General features: G+C 37.5%; 1 protein-coding gene across 1 annotated transcript in view; it reads left to right on the top strand.

Annotated features, from left to right (window-relative positions):
- Nucleotides 1-19848, top strand: part of T48 (FU domain-containing protein T48) — a 76821-nt gene extending 56973 nt beyond the window's left edge. Inside the window, exons 2-6 of the mRNA XM_083111044.1 lie at nt 4841-5005; nt 5808-6014; nt 13077-13230; nt 17138-17282; nt 19241-19848. Coding sequence (XP_082967170.1) covers nt 4841-5005; nt 5808-6014; nt 13077-13230; nt 17138-17282; nt 19241-19558 — 989 coding nt within the window. The 3' untranslated portion in view covers nt 19559-19848. The remainder of the gene's footprint in view (nt 1-4840; nt 5006-5807; nt 6015-13076; nt 13231-17137; nt 17283-19240) is intronic.
- Nucleotides 19849-20896: the final 1048 nt, after the last annotated feature.

The following is a 20896-nucleotide window of genomic DNA, read 5'->3' as shown; positions in this document are numbered from 1 at the left end:
CCTCTGCGTACGCCAATGGTCGTATAAGACATTCGTAAAAACTTTTTTTCGGTAACTGCTACAGAGAGTTAAATTTCTATTAAAAATTATATGATAAGCAGTTTTTCATCCTTTTATTTTTTTTCTGCCTACATCTACTTGCTAGATCAGACATGGTGTGTTTATATTTGAAGTACCCGTGATGTATATAGGAATGTCTCATATTTGTTATTCAAAGGGGGTTCACTACTTATGGGACATCAAGTTTTATATATATATATATATATATATATATAGAATTCACATAATTTGTGATTTATAGACATGTTTGTGGAATATGCAACACACATTTGTTTCCCCATTTAATAATGAATAGCCTCCTTTGGGGATTAATAAAACTCCTTTCAGTTTTCGCCGATGATATATTCCATATGTTCGGCTTCTGCATTAATCGTAAGCGAGTCCGATATGCCAGTCTCCTAAATCGATTTTTTTTGCAAACTTTTTGTTTTCCTATAAATATTTATTGTTTTCAGCGATATCATTGTAAAAAAAACTACAGACGTCATAATATATTTTGAAATCTTGTATTTTTTCTAAATACAGTATTTGAACTTATTGTGTTCCTGCAACGATTTGTATCAGTCTTATTTCTTATAATTATTAACGCAGATTACTGTTTATGTAATAAAACTGGCAACCAGCGCAAAGATAGAAATACATAGCTATTCTAACAGGCGTGGCTAACATATTTTGTCACCCGAGGTAGAAGTTGTCATGATGTTCCGTAAACTTAGATAGAATAACACTGGGTGCGTTCCGAAAGTCATAATTTCGAAAGTAACTGACCTCGTGAACCTGGTGACTTCGGAACGACATCGACTGTGTTTTGTTTGGAATATTTACAAATGCCGGACAATAGAAGGGCTGCTTGCTATATTAGCGGCAATAAAATGTTCTGCAGAATCAGTGTGAATATAAATGCGTTTCTGCTGGTGTGCACCAAACGAATGGCTTTCATGTCGACTTGTATTATGTTTGACTTCAAAATGTAAAAGATAATGGTTTGTTTAGGCCAAAAAAAAAATCTTTGTTACAAAGACAATGTTGTACTTACTTGTATTAAGAAAATAAATTTATTAATGTTGTATTGTGTGTGTTTGATTTTATAACTTTTTCTCATCTTTTTTGAAAATTTTGATGCACAGGTAAGATAATATTTAATTTTAAAATGTCAAAGAGAAAAGAGAAGTAATCAATTTATTGCAAATAGGTAATTGCAGATCTATAAAGCTTATAGTTTGATTCTTTGGTATCACAATTCATTGTTGGCATATTACTATTAATAAAAATAAGATAGGAACACACAGACAGACGTGTGTGTGGTGGGGAAGGGGGGGGGGGGGTCCAGATTTAATAGAGCCATCATGTGTTGGGAAGATATGGAGTTTCCCGCTCTTCAGAAGCTTCGCGTCTTCTGCTGCATGACGACACAGAAGAGACCAGCGCAGGCCGTGCACTTGCACATAAGAAGCAAAGGAGTTTACGCACCACAAAGGCAATTACAACCCCCCTCAGAATTAATAGACACATGACGATCACACCTTTCATTTCCATGCTTTTCTGTCTTCTCAAGTTAAGCCTGGCAGCTGAAGAAATGAATGATAAGACTCAACTCATGTGTTGTTGTGTGTGCAAGTTTTTAACGCCACTTTTCTACAACTACTGAAGAAATTTGGCGGAACAATGAGATGAATGATGATTATAAAAAAACACACAATAGTACATCCATATCATGGAGGCAAAATCGCGATTATATAACTTTCTTTACCTAGATTGGCAACGTTGAAGCCGTGTTTCTTGTTTGCCTGTAAAATTCCATTAGTTTGGTGCAGACCAGCAGAAAAAGAATTCTCTGTCAGTCGATTAGATGTTTATTTCATGTGCATCATAACTACAACAATAACACTTAAATTATTGTCCCTGTGGAGAAACGATAAAATAAAACAAACTGGAAATAGAAAAAAATCACCAAGCCAACAAATACAACTACCAATTCATATAATAGAATATAGATATATTACAAAAAATATAATTATTTTATAGATAAAATTTGTGAATTTACAAAAACAGAAAGCTCCACATCCGACTTAACTCGAAACCAGAACCTTCGGTAAGAGCATTCAACGCGCTCGGACACAAGGAGCCAATATGGAAACGGACAACTCTAGCCAAAAATCCTAGAATCGGAGGTCAGACTTCTAAACAGAACAGCCCGTGGAGGGAATCCCCTGCTTCTATAATTTAAAAATTATATTTTTTGTATTGCGATTAGTCTAAATGGGAGAAATATGAAAAAAAAAATATTAAAAAATGAAGATATAATAGCAAATAAGCCAGGCCCGTATCCAGGATTTTTCTGAGGGGGTGGGGAGAGGGGCAGATCCAAATTGTTGAAGATCCGAAATCCTGTTGGGAATATTAGATGAGACAGCCAACGCTATGATAGTATTGAAGCTACATGTACTATTATAAATGTCCAATTTTATCCTACAAAATAAAGGGGAAAAAATCATCTCGCCGATCACTACAGATTATTTACATTCCTTTGGGAAAGATTGGATACTCTTATCTTTTAAAAGCGCAATTTTCATATATTTTATTCCAGCGCCATCATCGGGAAATGGCTGAACTACAGATAATTTACTTCCTTTCGGAAAATATTGCGTACTCAATCTATAAAAGCGTGATTTTAATATATTTGATTCCAGCGCTTTTTCGAGAAATGGCTGAACTACAGATTATTTACATCCCTTGGGAGAAGAATAGATACCTCCGTGTGAGAGGCGTAATTTTTAAATTTGATTCCAACGCCGCCATCGGGAAATGGGTGAACTACAGATTATTTACATCCCTTTGGAGAAGAATGGATATCTACGTGTTAAAGGCGTAATTTTAATAAATTTGATTCCAGCGCCATCATCGGGAAATGGCTGAACTAGATTATTTACCTCCCCTGAAAAAAAGATTGGATACCTCCATGTTAAAAGCGTAATTTTAATATATTTGATTCTAGCGCCATCATCGGGAAATGGCTGAACTATAGATTATTTACGTCCCTTGGGAGAAGAATGGATACCTACGTGTTAAAGGCGTAATTTAATATTTGCTTTGAGTGCCATCATCGAGAAATGGCTGAACTACAGATTATTTACCTCGCTTTGGAAAAGATTGGATACCTCCACGTTAAAAGCGTAATTTTAATATATTTGATTCCAGCGCCATCATCGGGAAATGGCTGAACTACAAATCTTGTATCTCCCTTTGGAATCTTTCCCAGAGGTGATAAATAACCTGTAGTTCAGCAATTTCCCGATGATGGCGCTGGATTCAAATATATTAGAATCACGCTTTTAACATTGAGGTATCCAATGTTTTCCCCAAACCATGATATTGCTTAATTCATGTACACAAAAAGTTGTAAGATTGTTGATTTGGTGTCTACTTTGTGCACAGTAAGGCTAATCGGGACTGGACCTACAGTTTAAAGTGGGATCCGAACCACTACGTGCCTCCACAGAGTATCGAACCCGGAAAAAATTGTAAGATATGAAGATGTCTATTACTATAAAATTACGAGTTCTGGTTAATGTTCATAAGGTTACAGTGGCGTACGCAAGGAGGGTTACAGGGTTTAACTCCCTCCCCTTCAGCTTTTGAAATATTATGAAAAATGCTGTGGAAAAAATTAAAAATGGCCAATTTATCATAGTCAAAGATCTGCAACAATACTACTACTACTAATAATAATCCCATGCAACATGGAGAATAACAGAGCATTCCAAATACACGCGTCTTTCAGAATGAATGCCTTGAAAATAAACACGAATTCTTGAAAATAAAATATGAGGGCACTTATGATTTAAAAGAGGAAAAAAATGTTATTTTGTATCAGCTGCATCAATGTTCATTGAACATGTATTTTTGTTTGTGAACAATGAGCATTAACTATTGCAAGTTGTTGGTTCGTTGTAAGCGGGTAATGTATAGACATTATCTATGAATTATCCGGGACAAGAGCTGAAAAATTCCAACCAATCCTGGGAATCGAACCCTGATCTCCTGCGTGGTTGTCAGACACCCTACCAACCAGACCACCGCAGCTCCTTGGATGAGTTCCATACTTTGATTATTTCAATTTATTTTAATATATTTTCTTGTTTTTATGGATTTTCTTTACACTTAAAATGTCTCACCTCGTTGAGTAGACAATATTTCGTAACAAAGAAACAAAAAAAATGCTCCTAGAATTTGTCAAAATCAAATTACTAGAAAGTAATTTCATTCTATTGCTTTCATAAATACTATATTTATGTAGTGGTATTAGTATTAATTCAACTAATTAATAAATAATAAGTATTATTAATTAATTGTGATTATTATTATTATTTAATTAAAGTATAATAAAACAATGGTAATGTGAATTTGGAGAAAGCTTTAGAAATTGATGAAATCCTGCGTATGCTACTGTAAGGTTATAATATATTTTGAAGATGGAAGAGAAAACAAATACATTATACATCAACAGAAAATACTTCTGCAGATGTGTGCAGTGTCATTGTTAATAATAGTGAACTACAAATAATAATGATAATCGGCAGCTTTATTGAAGTGTGGTTTTAAAATCAAATACTCAAATCTACTTCATAACGTATACCTATACACAAGCTTATCTCTGTACACCCAGATTTGACCAACTCTTAAGTAGGTTCTTTTAAAAAAAAATCTTAACAATTTTCATGTGTCTATTGATTTGAAATTGTGCTTGGAAATAAGATTGCATTTTCCAATTTTGTTTCAGGGTGTGGTGGCCAGGAGCATTGTTTGAGGTGTGGGCCAGATGATGTGTGCTACAAATGTGTCCACAAGATCATGTATGGAACAAGGGAATGTGTGGATGAATGTCCTTCGGGATATCGTGATGAATGGTCTAGTTTAGTGGATTATATGGGACGCGTGTGCCGTGGTAAGTATGCACTATTTATTTATAATAGTATTTCGATTCAGTGGTTATTCGGAGTAACGAATATTTATTTATGGGTTATTCTGAATAACGAATATTTATGGGTCATTCTCAAAAAAGGGGGTAGAAACGAGGAGGTGATTTCACAAAAAAAGGATATGTACTACGTAGAAATTTCAACAAAAAATGCAGGCTTGATCAGGACTTTAACCTGCATCTCTGGCATACCGTGTCATTGCTCTACAACTGATCTACCGAGCCGGCCTGGCTTCACCTGATTTTTCACTGTTGCTTTTTTTTACCTGTGTGGAATCGTCTCTGCTAGTACTAACACAACGGGATCTGTTGCCTTTGAAACACTGTAGACTTCAACGTTGTTGGGTTCCTACTAGCGTAGAGATCTTAAGAAAAAGGGACAAATTCAAACACATGCTGTGAATCCTCCACTAACTATCAAGTGTTCGTAGAGCCAGTATATGCTGACAAACTAATTGTTTACTTAATATTATTCATAAGTGTCTGTATAACTTACTTGTGGTATCTGTCCTTTGTATCTGATGTCTCAATCTTACACGTGGAGTGGAGATGTTCCTCAGGATATAGAAGTATGGTTGAAACATAAGAATTCAGTGATGTGCCCCAAGTAGAGTGATTAAGAACTTTAAATGCAGGAATATACTTTTGATTTAATACATTTCTGTTTATGAAGTACAAAAAATATATATTAATATTTTTATTTGTTTCAAAATGAATGAAGATTATTTTATTACAGCGAAGCCTTATTGTGAATTTTCTGATTTTTCAGAGAATACTTTCCTTGAGAACGTGGGACTGTCTGGTCGAACGCTGGCAGTAATTGTTGGTGCCGTGAGTGGGGCCGCCATTTGCCTGGGAGTGTTGCTGGGAGCGTTTCTCTATCTGCGACACAGAAGGCTGAAAGCTATGGAGGAGCCTCTGGAACCAGCTGGCAGCAACTATTCTAATCACAGCACTCAGACGGGACCTCTCGAGAGTAAGTGTTGAATGACATTCTTCTTGGCACATATTTTTTAACACTGTCGAATTTGATGATTATTGTCCATTATTGGGAGCACAGCTCCATGGGGCAAAATGGGTTGTTATCAGTGCTCAAAGTGGAGGGGATGCAGAGGGATGGTACCCCCCCCTCCCTGTTAACAATGTCCACTTCAGCACTGCTCCTTATATAATGCCATGATTCTGTTCATCCAATTCACTTGAGAGCCTTTGGAACTGTAAGAGCATGGATATTAATTCGTCAAAATAGGTACATATCTGGTATTAAACACTTAGTTGCTGTTTATTATGAAGAGAAAGACATATATCTTTACTTCTTAATTTATTCGTTAACACACTGAAGACTTAGTAATGCCAACACAGTGTATCCCTGTCTCCAAGAGAATTAGCCATATTACAAGTAATGAATTTACCGCTGAATGAAGTGTGCCATCTTGTAGTCTGATTTCCTATCATCGCTCGTATTGCTACACACTGCTGTTCACCAAAAGATGTTACCACCATGCCATCAAGAGACATTTATAGTCACTTGGAAATTATGAACCTTAAAACTGGTTCATAATTTTCAGTGTTCATATTAACATGCACATTTAGATATTGGTCTAGGGCAGAACTTTCCAAACGTTTTGAATCTGCTCCACCCTTCACTGGGAATATTTTCTGTGCAATGCCCCGTACGCAACATTTTAAATAAAGTTCCTCAAATTCAGTTTAAAAAATAGCAATTTATATTACTAACTTGCGTTGTTTTGAATTTTAAAATATAAATAAAAAATCAGAATGGAACTACAGAAATGTATCAGAAACCATTGATACAAGATTATGCATTTTCTTGAGCATTTGGTAAGTTACTCAGAATAACTAAAGTGTTTTGCATCCAGAAGGAGCATGTCACCATTACTTCTGCTTTGCCATACATTGAACAGTTTACGCAAGTAATTTATGATGATAATGCGAGTAATACAATGAGAACAAAATACCATTTAACCCCTTAAGTGTGGAATTTTCTGTGCGCGCCACTACTGGAAGTTGTTGTTGTTTTGTTTTTTAAATATTAAAAAAATCAGTTTCATTGCTCTCTTGCCCTTCATTTTCCGATTCAGACACGGTCACAGCTTTCCGAGGTCACCAACAAGTGCAACTTGGGCTTCCCAATGAAGTATTGGTAACATTGTTGCCTTGTAATTAAGGGTCACGAGTTCAATACCCGGTAGAGGCATACTGCACAGTGGTTTGGGGTTCACCTCAAACCACAGGTCAAGTCCTGAATAGCCTATATGTGTATAAGGTGGACTTGAAACGAAACTTTAAAAACAGTGCAACTCAATGTCCGTGTCATGCAAACTTTGTTTCTCCGGCATATTTTGGTTTTCTATTATGCATGCAATACATCACATGAGCAGACAACTTTTCTTACGTCCAACTTATAACGTTTTTCTTCTTCTGCTACTGTTTTTGTTTTTGTTTTTACTACAGCTAGCATAATATCGCCTAACATGATATGTTCTGAATGTCTGGAGGTTTATATATGGGCGGAGTTTGAGCTTTTGCTTTGGGGGGCCAGACTCTGGGAGAAGCATATGATGTACCTGAGGGTTATTGAATATTCCCTAGTTTCAGGCCCGTAGCTAGAGGGGGGGCAGGGGGGGCAACTGCCCCCCCTGAGAGCCTGCTCTGCCCCCCCTGTGAAAAATACAGAACACATTCCTACTTCGAATTCTCACTAATCTTTACAATTATATCATGTGTTACTCTAGCAACATTACAAAGACACTTATTGATTTTGTGATTTAGCCTATTAGGGTGTATGGGATTCCGGATAATGTCGAATCAGGATTGGGAGGGGGGGGGATTCCCTTCCAGATTAGACTTCGGGAAATTATTTCACAATTTGGAGTATCTAGAACAGTTGTGACATTTTGAGTAGTATTGTATTAAAGGTGCCTAATGTGTTTGGATGTTTTTCTTGGATGTGTTGCTATGAACTTTGAATTGGTTAAATTTTTGTTTCCCAAGTCTACCTTTTGGTAATAGTGTGGTAGAGAGAGGGAGTGGATATTTGATTTTTGTTACTTTGCGTTGCTTTTCTGCCACTTCTAGCTAATCGCAACAATGAAGGATGACGTGAAATTGATGAAGAGACACTCATAAACAGTGCTGCAACTACAGGGGGCAGGGGGCATTGTCCTCTCCCCCTGACCTTGACAGAAGTGAGAATCTAAGAATAGCAGAACAATTGGATACTCATGATGGAATTAATTTTTACGTGTTCCTTGCATTTTTCTACCAGATGGACAAGGTCACTTGCAAGGGGGCAATTCCCCCCTCGATTTCAAATTTTATACAAATAAAAAAAAAAAATTCGTAAAATTTTCTTGCTCGCTTCGCTCGCAATTTCTGCTGTTCTATTCTATTCTATAGTCCAAGATCAGAGCCATAGCTATCTATGGGGCGGCAGGAGTAGTGTTGCCCACAGGACGAGACGGGACAGGCTTTCAAAAATTCGAGACGAGACGAGATTGATCATGTGTCCCGAGACAAACGAATATTTTCAAGACGAGACAGCATTTCACAACATTTCCACGAGACGAGACTGGCCAAAGTCTCGTCTCGTGGGCAACACTAGGCAGGAGTCCGCTCTGGAAGCCAAACGATCTTTATGAAGAAAAAAAATGTTAAACAGAATGCCATGATGCCCCGTAAAATTATTGCACCCTATTAAAATAATTTCTTTCTATGAAACTCAATATGAAATATTACTGATGACACTGTAATCCAAGAAGTCATTCATCAATCAAGGGATTCCTATTTGTTTGTCAGGTGTTAAAACATGTATTTCAACTATACTACAATTCACACAATATTTTGCAAAATGGTTAACGTAACCAGTAGGCAAACGTTGTCTGTAGTGATTCAAGAGTCTCCCCTTTGAAGGAAATAAGAGTCCGTGGTGGACTAAGGGACCCATGTTTTAATGTTTTAGCAAGTACAAAAAAAAATGTATTAGCTACAAATGTTTACACAATTCATCAAAGTGTAGATAATATGTAACCATCATTATTTAATTAATTCTATTTTCTTGCATAACACAACACAATGGTGTTGTTGGATTCTCGTTATATTCCTTTGTGTGTAAAAATCTTGCATACTAGAAACTAGAGGGAATCATTATGAAGCATGATTTATAAAGGATTCCCTTAATCAGTTCTGCAGAGAGGCCCAAAGTTGTTGGTGCATATTAATAACCTATTAACATTATCGACCTGTAAATATCAAGTAGATACAGTCCCTATTAGCCTACCTAGGTATTTATGTTAAACTTCATATTCTTTGGCAATCTGGAAAGGTCATTATCGAAATATTGCTATTTGGTGTTGCTCGAAGTTCGTTTGTTCGTTGCACTTTCAAGATATCATCCCTTTCTGTTACTTATCTCTTTTTGTGGAGGGGGCAAGTGCCTCCGTGTACCCTGTTATATCTGCCAATGCGACACAATATATTAAAAATTTGCCCCCTCTAGGATTGACTTTGCCCCCCCTACAAATAATTCCTGGCTACGGGCCTGCCTAGTTTATAAGGGGTTCGGAGGCCTTACCCCTGAAATTTAAAAAAAACAACAAAAAAAAAACTTCAAAACACCGAGTTTTAGGTCTTTTAGATTTGAAAAAGTTAAATTAAGTAAACAAATATTAATTAGTATATTGGTTGTCAGTTTTAAAAGAAGCAAAAGAGTACGATTATTGCATTTTGCATTTCATTAAATTTTTATTGATACAATACTCGTATTACTTTAAAAAAGTTACGGTACAATAGTAAGCTTCAGAAAAATTAAATTGAAAAGTTCTTTTGATGCCTCAGCAGTAACTGTTGACTCAACACAAAGTCATTTTATGTTTTTCTTTCTTCAAACTGTACACATCAATCAAATCGTCTAAGACCCGCTATTGCTGCGCAATTACCGCACATGCCATCATGCCAAACGTCAAGATTTGAGGTATGGCTTCATAACAAATATGTAGTAATTGAACTTAATCATGTGTTATTTTTTTAGTCTTTTTTAAGTTTGGGGGGCCAGGCCCCTCGTGAACTCTGCCTATGGGTTTATATATGCCATATGCAGTCGAATCTAGTTGAAGCAAACACAAGCATATATATATATATGCCTTCCCCACTGCAACAGCACATATATGCCATCCACACTTAAAGGTTAAATTACTTTTGTGATGCATTACTAACTCAAATACAGGGTAAGTCAAAATGATGGACCCGATTACAGAAATTTATTCTGTGAAATCTAATAAACATATGTTATTGTGAGACATGCGCTTCGAAAGGTTAACTTTCAAAGTTAAGTTTCAATGCAGTGTTTCCACTTTCTACCGCTAGGAGTCAGCAGCGAGCAGGAAAATTGCGTTGACTGGAGAACAGAGATCTTTCTGTGTGCTTGATTATCATGTGAACAAGTCTGTGATTAGTGTGCAACGGCATTTCCGTACCAAATATCGGAGAGAACCACCTACGGGGAAGGTAATTCGTAAGTGGTATGAACATTTCAGAGATTCGGGCTGCATCTGTAAACGAAAATCAACTGGCCGTCCGTCGACTGGGGAAGAGAGAGTGGAACGAGTGCGCACATGTTTCGTGCAGTCCACAGAAGTCCACCTACTGGGCAGCGAGAAAACTTCAACTTCCACAGAAAACTGTCTGGTGGGTTCTGCGGAAACGTTTACAAATGAAACCCTACCACTTGCAACTAGTTCAAGCCTTAAAAGACACTGATTATTCTTTGCACGCATCCTTCTGTGCTGATTTCCTCGCATTAATGGAAACGGATGGGTTCTCTGAGAGGTTAATTTACAGTGATGAAGAAACTTTTCACCTTTCAGGGAAAGTGAATAGACACAAGGTAAGGATTTGGGGAACTGCTAACCCCCATGAATTTGTGGAACACGAACGCGATTCTCCCAAAGTGAATGCCTTTTGTGCCATTTCCCATGAAAAGATTTATGGGCCCTTTTTCTTCCATGAACGTACTGTGACAGGACTTGTTTTCCTTGATATGCTGCAACTATGGCTCCTTCCACAGCTTGCAGAGGATAGCGCAGATTTCATTCTCCAATTGGATGGTACCCCTGCGCATTACCATGGCAGCATTCCGGACCATCTGAATGGGGCATTGGAACAACGTTGGATAGGCCGTGCATCTCCGGAGGATCGACCTCTCCTTCATTGGCCACCTCGTTCCCCCAACTTGACCCCATGTGATTTCTTCATGTGGGGTTTTGTCAAGGATCATGTTTACATACCACCATTTCCAACAACATTGGATGACCTGCGTGCCCGCATCACAGCAGCCATTGCTGATATTGACCGCAACATGCTACACAAGATTTGGCAGGAGATAAGACTATCGGCTTGATGTGTGCTGTGTTACGCAAGATGCTCACATAGAACACCTGTGATTTGTTTGAAAAAAAAAAACAAAAAAAAAAGAAAACTGACAGTTTACCTTTCTTAGCACATATCTCACAATAACATTTGTTTATTATATTTCACAGAATAAATGTCTGAAATCGGGTCCATCATTTTGACTTACCCTGACTACCATGCTAAAGGTCCTGGGTTCGATCCCCGGCCGGTTCAAATCCGGGAACTTTTCTAACGATGGAAGCGGCCCCGGCACCCACCCAGCATCGAATAACATGGGTACCTGGGGGGTAAAGGCGGTCAGGGGCATGATGCTGATCGCATCACCCCACTCACGACCGGATCAAGAAAGTGTGGGGCGTTACCCCCACACCCCCTATACACCTTCATGGTGTGGTGCTATGCACAGGGGAGCACTTTACCTTTACCTGTACAAAAGAAAGTGATGATGCTTGCATCCAGGGTGCGAAATCCTGGGGGGGATTTCCCCCCACCAACAATCTTGGCCTCAAAAATCCCCCACCACCAAACATTTTCAGGGGGGGAGAGTTCTTGTTATAACATACAAAAGATAACCAATTGCTTTTAATTTGAAATATACTTTACTATGATTAATATCGAAAACACGCACAAATTAGATTGGTTGTGAGAATGCTTTCTCTCTCTCAAGAGATCATTAACAAATCTACATCAATACGCACAATAAAAGTAAAACAAGAATGCACGACAATAATAACTATGAAATCTAATTGATTTATATTAACATAAAGCAAAAACATAATAAAACCACTTCAACTATTTCATAATTTATCAACATCTTTAACCAGTTAGTGAAGGAATTAGTTAACTGCTTTACAATATAAAAGTAACAAATTAATTTCCTTTATGTAATTAATAATATGTTTTAATTGAGTAATTTATTTTTACTTTTAATAACATTACAAATATGTATATAGTATAATTTACACATGTTTTTGGGGGAGGGGTTTTTGAAGATTTAAGAACTTTCTCCCTCGATCAGTTTTCAATGATTACACACCCTGCTAAAAGTTTTTTTTTGTATGATTTATTCTACATATTCAAAATTTAAAGCATTACATGCATTGTCATGTTGCATTTAACAATACTATATCAGTTTTTTCCATACCCATGACACATCTTTCATAATTTGCAAACCCTTGGTTTAGGGGTCATATACATCATACAATCTTAGAATATGGTGCTGGTTGTACCTAATAAGTCTCAGTGTTTTAAATGTCTTACGAATATAGAAAATGCCATAATAACTTCTCACCAAAATATTTTTTGTTAATGTATCTAGTGTATTGCAGTATAACTATTAATATTGTACACACTGCAGTTGTATTAGTTTTTAACTGAAGTTAATCACTGTGAATTCCAATAAAACCATTTATTACTGACAATGCTTCAGCTATTTTTTGCTAAACTTCCTTGTTACCGATAAAATAAGTTTTCTTGGAATTTCTTAGTGATTATTGTGTGATGAAAAATAATAATTTAACAAAAAAATGTGTACAAATAACAATTTCCATGATTTTTAAAGCAATAATGTAGTTTGGAATATGTATTATAATATTAACTTCTTTTTCAGATGGTGTTGAACGTACGGAATTTTTAAAGACTCTGGCAACACTGAGACCAGATGCACCAGTATTCCTTGCGATGCTAAACGATACTCGAAGAAAAATTCAAAAATTACATCCCAACGATGGATATCGCACAGATTCTAAATCCAAAGCATACAGGTATTGATGCTTTTTTGTTTCACTTTCTAGCTACCCTTTGATGGCTATACATACCTGGCAATATGTGAACATAATGGATATACAGTTCTAATATTTAATTTTTCAAGGAATTTATAAAGGTTAAAGACAGTGTAGTCATCCGCAGAACAGAACACTTACAATATAAAAGATGCTCGGTAAAGTTAGAATAATTGTTGTTTATCTTGTATGACTTATGATATAGATTAATCATATACATAATCTCTCACTGATATTTGTGAAGAACACACAATCATTTCGTTGACTCAGTTTTGCCATTGTGGATTAAGGTGACCAACTTTCCTATATTTCCCAGGAACTCCCCTGTTAGGGCTAATTTTTTTTACCCTTCTGGCTCCCATACTGGAATTCTATTTCTCTGGTATATTTCATTAACAATGAAGACGAAATTTAAATTCATTCTGATATAATAGGAGTTTGGTGAAACTTAACAAAGCAATTAATTGCGAGTATAGTTTTGAAATTTGTACAAAATAATAATAAATAAAAAAAATGCTTGGACAAATGCATATAGCTCAGGACTAACAAACGTGCAGATTTGTAAATTTTTATTCTGTATTGTGACCTGTATGTTATATACTGTAAAATGCCAAAGTGACGCTACACTGCTAAAAATGAGCAAAATTTGTTGCAATTAAATCTGTAAATTCATGGCGAAAAGTTGTTCACCCTACTGGATTAGAGACAATACTTGGCTTCCTCATTCATCTTTGTTGTTATGATTAGTTGCAGCAAAACAGTGGAAAATAAGAAAAATACAAACGATATCAGAATAAATTGAAAAGTTTTTTCATCTTTACAGTGATTACTTATTGGTATTGAAATATCTTCATCGCTTTCCAGTTAAATGATACCAATGTATCACTTGTTGCAGTACCTGAAAATTGTTAATAGAGGGATTGTTTTCCTACTTTGGACAGGAGTTAAGGGGACAAATATTATTTGGCCTTTTCTCCATAAAAACATTACCAACTAACTAACTCTCTAGCCTTCTTAAACCCGAAGGTTCATGGCTGCAGCAACACAGGCGTTCCATCTGTCCCTATCCTGAGCAAGATCTATATACTCTTTTCCATCCCTACAGATTTCCTTTAGGTCCATCTCAACAGTATCCCTCCATCTTCGTCTTGGCCTTCCTACAGGTCTCTTACCATCAGGTTTCCCAACAAGAATCCTGTAAACTCGTCTTTCCTCTCCCATTCGTGCCACATGGCCTGCCCACTTAAGTCTTCTTGATTTAATCATTCTAATAATATCTGGACATGAATACAAATTACACGTATGTAACCTTCTCCACTCACGTGTCTCCTCATCCCTTTTAGGCCCAAATATTTTATAAAGACATTACCATGCCATGTTAATTGTACATTATCCATTATCTTGTGCTTTTAACTATACTTATTCTAACACTTTCAGACCTGCAATTTTACTACGAATCCAGTGCGCTAACCAGAGCCCCCTGGAATTCTATACTACGTTTTTCTCTACTTATGCTACTATTTCTATTTTCTGAGGGGAGGGGACCATTTTGCTTCAATTTTACACTGGAAGTGTTAGAATAAGTTAAAAGTATTTTACTGCTACCACAATGGACAGTGGAATGCCCAAATATTTTCAGGCAAATTGCCCACCACTAAGTTAATTTACTTTCTCTTGCATCATACGTGGTTTTAAGGATGAAATTGTGCTGAAGCTGGTGCAGACGTTATCATCTTTGCTGGTGTTCTGTTTCAGTTCTTGAACCTTGCATTGAATAAAATAAAGTGAATGAACATGGTACTAGATAATTTGCCACATATTTTTATGCATCCCACTCCATTACAAAAGTTCTAAGTTTGAATTCTCACTAAGGCATGGAGGTGTCATCATGTTTATCCCCCAAGAGGATAAGTCACACAATGACCAAAATCAATATAAAAAACTAAGAAAATACTGAATGGAATCATTTAGTCTTTATGGGAGACTGGTTGTCTTCACCTTACCAGATCGTCTATTTATTATGGTTGAAACAATTCTAATTTAAGTAGAGTTGAACAAATTCTTATACTGTTAAATTACTCATATGTACATACGTTCTTGTGGCTGTTTAAATTACACAGGAAAACAAGTTTTTGGAAGAGTGATGTAAGAGGCTGTTGCAAAGTGATAAAAGTAAATATTGAATTAGATAAGTGGCACTAGAGAACAACTTATAAAGTAAAATTATCCTTTACACCAAGCCTCCAAAATAGTAGCTTCTCTCCACATACTCTGTGATCAAAAATATCTGGACACCAGGCAAAATGTGTGTTGCGCATAGCAGGCCACTCTGTAGTGCCATCTACAGTGAGGTGAGGCAAGCAAGGGACCACTACAGGCAGCATAGTGCACGAGACAGCAGAATGGGTTGGTCGAAGGAACTTAGACTTCGAACATGGTGAAGTGATTGGGTGCCACAGTGCAAGTCAGTGCGTGAGATATCCTCCCTCCTAAACATGCCGCTGTGATACAAAAGTGGTATCGTGGAAACGTAATGGGACGAGCGCCCATGTTGACAGACAGAGACCGCCGAGTGTTGAATACGCTAGTACGAGAGAACCGGGAATCGGAATCCGCGATCCCCACCATCACACAGGAATTCCAAACCAGGGCAGGATGTAATCCTAGCAGCAAGACTGTGCGACGTGAGGTACGACACTACTGTTACCATGGACAAGTGGCTGCCCATAAGCCCCACATCACCCAACGAAACGCCGCCTCGCATGGTGTAAGGAGAGGTGCAGCTGTTCGTTAGAACAGTGGAAATCCGTGATGTGGAGTGACGAATTGCGTTATACCATGTGGCAATCCGATGGTCATGTGTGGGTGTGGCGAATGCCTCATGAACGACATCTAGCATCCTGTGTTGTGCCGACAGTGAAATTAGGTGGAGGTGACAGTGTGGGCATGTTTTTCCTGGAAGGGGCTTAGTCCCCTTGTTGCTTTGCACAGTACTGTCACCGCACATCATTACGTTGACATTTTACAAACGTTCATGCTGCCTACCATCGAAGAACAGTTCGTGGATGATGATTGCGTGTTTCAACATGACAATGCACCCGTCCACACTGGGGACTGCACGGGACAGTGGTTTCAAGAGAACAACGTCCCACTTATGGCCTGGCTTGCGCAAAGCCCCGATTTGAATCCCACTGAACATCTCTGGGATGTTTTGGAATGCCGACTTCATGCCAGACCATGTCGACCAACATCCACTGCTCTTCTCATCTCGGCACTCCGCGAAGAATGGACCGCCATTCCCCAGATACCTTTCGCCACCTGATTGCCAGTATGCCTGCGAGAGTGGAGGATGTCATCAAGGCCAAGGGTTGCCCCACACGGTAATGATTGCCAGTGCATCCGATGGAGGATGCTTCGAACTTCACGACCTAATTCCAGTGAGTGTCCGGATATTTTTGATCACATAGAGTATGTAAGGCACGAAATAAGTCTGCTGGATTGAGAGTGAGATGTGCCGAACAGGAGTTAGAAACGTTTCTTTTACAAAAAAATACTTTGGTTTATGAAAGATCCCAGTATTAATCAAACAAGACTGGAAATGAAAAACTGTGTTGTAAGGTTGATCTACATCCAAGCTCCGAAGTGACAAATCCACATAAATGTTATAGGTTGCAAAACAGCTAATTTTTAGAATGCTTCTGTGAACCCTTGATTACAGAGTGACATACTTAACCACTACAGTATTGAGGCCTGTAATTGGACCTAGGGCCTGCTTTGGAAATGGGAGTTTTTCCCTACCGCATGTTCAGAAAAAAATGACTTCTCTTTGTTTTCCAGGATGAAAATCTTGTGTTGATTTGAGATGATGAATGTTTGTCCTTTCTTGCAGGTCCGTGCTGCGGGATTTGTCACGGATCCTCACCCTCCTCAACAGGAAAGAGGAACAAATAGTTGCAGTGCCTGGAGACTGGAAGAAGCTCCTGTCTTGGGGGGAGAGGGTTCTCAGACGCTACAAGAGGCAGAATTCAAATAACGTAAGAAATGTTTTTTGGTTCTCTATTACACTAAACTGTGGGATATGGAAATGTGAGCCCCAGGGTGCTGTTGCTATGTTGGGCTGACACACGCTCCCTAGGATTACAATATTTTATACTTTTAAGTTCTTATTTTATACCTTTTCTGTACATTCTGCAGAATTCATAACATGGATTTTTTTAAACCTTGAAAGTTTATTTCTCTGATGAATAAAGTTGCCTAAAAACAGATCTACACACGTCCAGGTGATATTAGGTCCCGGGGCAGTTTAACACCATTGTTGGTGCACGAGGTCATTCATACCTAATGCAAGTTCATTGACCAAAAGAAATAATATTCGTAAGAAAGAAATTTTAGATGTACTATTTGATATTTAAGAATAAGAACTTGCAAGAAAAAAAAACTAGCATTACCACCAATAATTTTTACATGTCCTCGGTTTTTTCTATAATTAGAAATTTGTCGATAGAATAGAATTTATGGATAGGGGGTAATAATAAGTAGAATGTTCACTTTTTCCTTTAATAGGATATAGTTTGTGAAGTTATCATAACTCGGACCGACCTTATTCATGATAATGCAAGCAGACATAACATTGGTTGAATTTTGAATGGTTTTCAGAACCCACAAGAATGAAAATGAATATTCATACTGTAAAGTCGAGATTTTATTCTCTGTAATTATTGTAGGAATTGTATGTTCAATTAGTTTTATCCTTGTGTGAATTTAGTCTTGATTTATTAAATTTTTCAATTGGCACATACAAAATGCCATGTTGACATGTGGTAGGGTGTTTTATGTAAATGTTGCCATCTTGTGGCAAAATGCTGAACTAAGTCAATTCTTGTTTTTCCACCTACATTTTCTCATTGCCTCACGTGCCACCTGGGGACAAAAGCCTGAACTATATTATTTTTCTGTTGTGAATTTTATCCTGTTCTGGCAGACAGCATGGCCAAAATACACAAAGTATGCAAATACCTTCCAACAGTCACGTGGAAATATCAGTAGACGAAATACATTCATGACTTGATGCGTGTAACACTTGTGGTGGGAGGTTTTTAAGCATGCAGTGCTGCACAAAAATTTTGTATAATGAAAAGTATTTATTGATGTTTTTTTCTCTCTCTCAAAGTTGCATGCTCTTGTGAGAAGGGAAATTTTAGTATTCCCTCCCTAGAACACAACTAGAAGGAAATATAAACAAACCAAAATTTCTATTTTAAGATGCCCTGTGGCACCTGCAATAACAAATCTAAAATGTACTGCTGTTAAGGTCCTACAACTGTGCAAAGTTTCTTTGCAATTGTTCAGGTTTTCATAATACATTTTCATTTTGGTTATGATAAGCTGTGGAACACTTTTCAACTATACTTATAATGGCTGTAGGTACATAGCAGTGCTAAATTTGTGACTCTCATCAATTGATTTAATATGGAGCCACAGGAATTATCTGAAAAGTGATATGTTTAGTATATTAACCTTTTTATTGCACCTCTTATCAAGACAGAATGTCAAAAGTTTTCAACTCTCTAGGATGAATAGCATTGTAGTCAAGGGATCACTGGTTACTTTAAACTGTGGTTAGTACAGTATGATACAATGACAAGGATCCTAGGTTCAAATCCTTGCAGTTTGCCAAAAGTGGCACAAAGTTACATAAAAATCAAGCCCCCCCTTCACAGTGCAGAATGGTAATGTTGACAAAAATCTGGTTTCCCGGCTTGCTGTTTTGGAGAGGAGGGATTCTAAAGTTGCTGCTTGTGGCCCAAACAGGAAGGGGGGGGGCAGTGGTAGGCCTAATTGGCTGCAATTTTCTTCATATGTAAGCTCGGCAACAGCAGGCCACTGCCATAAAGGCAGGTTCCATGGCTCAAACTTTAGTGAAAGAGATGTTTGCTCTTGGAAAGATAATCTGTTTAACTTGCGAGACTGTAATTCTTTTAATTTTTTTCAGGAGCAGCCCCTTACTTATGCCCCATCAGACACACAATCAACAGATCCTGTGGATAGAATGCAAAATGGCTTCTCATCTTTTCATCCAAATGGCACAAGTCGGCATTGTAACAGGAATGGGTTTTGCACAGGAACCCAATATAACCACAACAGAACTGATCACCCAGAGGTTCTGAAGGGAATCCTGAAGAACAAAAATGCTGAACAGAGTGCGTCAAACGTGACAATACTTGCTGAATGGACTTTAGACTGTGAAGCAGGAGGAGAGGTTGTGCCCTTTGGACGTAGACCGCAGGATGAAATCACCACCGAACTGTGAAATTTGCAAACTACAAAGATTTCTTTTTTGTGGAATGTTTTGCCCTCCTACCTCACCCATGTACAGTTTTTAATAAGTGAATTCATAGTGAGTGCAAGAAGTGGCCCAAGTTTTGAAAAACCATACATTACTGCTTACGTTTTGCACTTAAGCTTGAAAATACCCTTAAAATTTCACACACACCTTGTATTTATAAAATATGCTATTTTGTTTTTAACACTAATGGCAATCTACAGCTCATTGCAGCTTCTTTCAGACATGTATCCATGTTGCACCTGCAGTGGTCAGAGCAGAGGTTTTCATTTCTCTTGCATCCACTCAAGGGTTCCTCTTCAGTTTTAGTTCTAAAGGGATCCAATCCAGATGTTCCTCATCTTCATACTGAGGTACCCTATTTTTTTTTCTGGCCACTTGTTTATTAAAGTAAATTTAAAATGATTTGCGGAGAAAAAGACCTGATTTTTTGTCCTGTTGTCTGAAACTTGGAGAACTTATTGTTCAACATGAGAAACTCTTTCCATTAACTCTTCTTTGTGAATTTTCTGCATCTCTTGTATCTTGCGTTACAAGGAGAATGAGTTTTCTCGCTTCACTGTAGCTCCCAACAGCAACTTGAGATCTTTCCACAGAGATAATGCTGAGCAATGATTTTTGTCTTTCTTGTTGCACCACATCTTGGTAATTGCTCCATAGCTTAAAGGAAAATTTTACAAAATTGGAAATTTAAGAGATCTGAACACTCCACATGTACCTTCAACACAACTGAACAAGGTTTCTCTCTGCAGCAAAAGAATGAGGACATATTTGATATGTCCTTCGTAGAGTACAACCTGGAGTGGATTCTTTTAGCCTTTAGAAGAACTAAAACTGAAGACATTATGTGGATGCAAGAAAAATGAAAGCCTCTGCTGGGACAACTTGCGTCTGAACAGAAGCAACAATGAGCTGTACATTTATATCAAGCTTATATACAGGGTGTTTCAATAAAAAGGTAAGTGTTGTTCTTACTGGAACACCCTGTACAAGATTGTGTGTGGAATTTAAAGAGTGTATTTTTAACTCCTCCAAATCTTGCAACAATGAATTTGAAATAATTGTAGCTCAATGGGTATGTGCAAAGAACAGTGATCTTTCCAGAAACTGAAACCACAATTGCAAGTTTGAATCAATGCCCCAACAGCTGTGAGAAGTGACTATAGAACCCCCCCCCCCTGTTATGAAGATATGCTAGTCACATGTGGTGTGTGTTGCCTTTACATGCAGCATGCCCTTGTACGTAATTGTTTTTATATGTATGTGTGTATATATATATATTTTTACAAAGTAAATGTTTTGTAC

The sequence above is a fragment of the Lepisma saccharinum genome, chromosome 24, assembly GCF_977018435.1.
Source record: "Lepisma saccharinum chromosome 24, izLepSacc3.1, whole genome shotgun sequence".
NCBI lineage: Eukaryota > Metazoa > Arthropoda > Insecta > Zygentoma > Lepismatidae > Lepisma > Lepisma saccharinum.
Note: the sequence above shows the minus strand (reverse complement) of the source record. Positions and strands in the feature narration are given on the sequence as shown.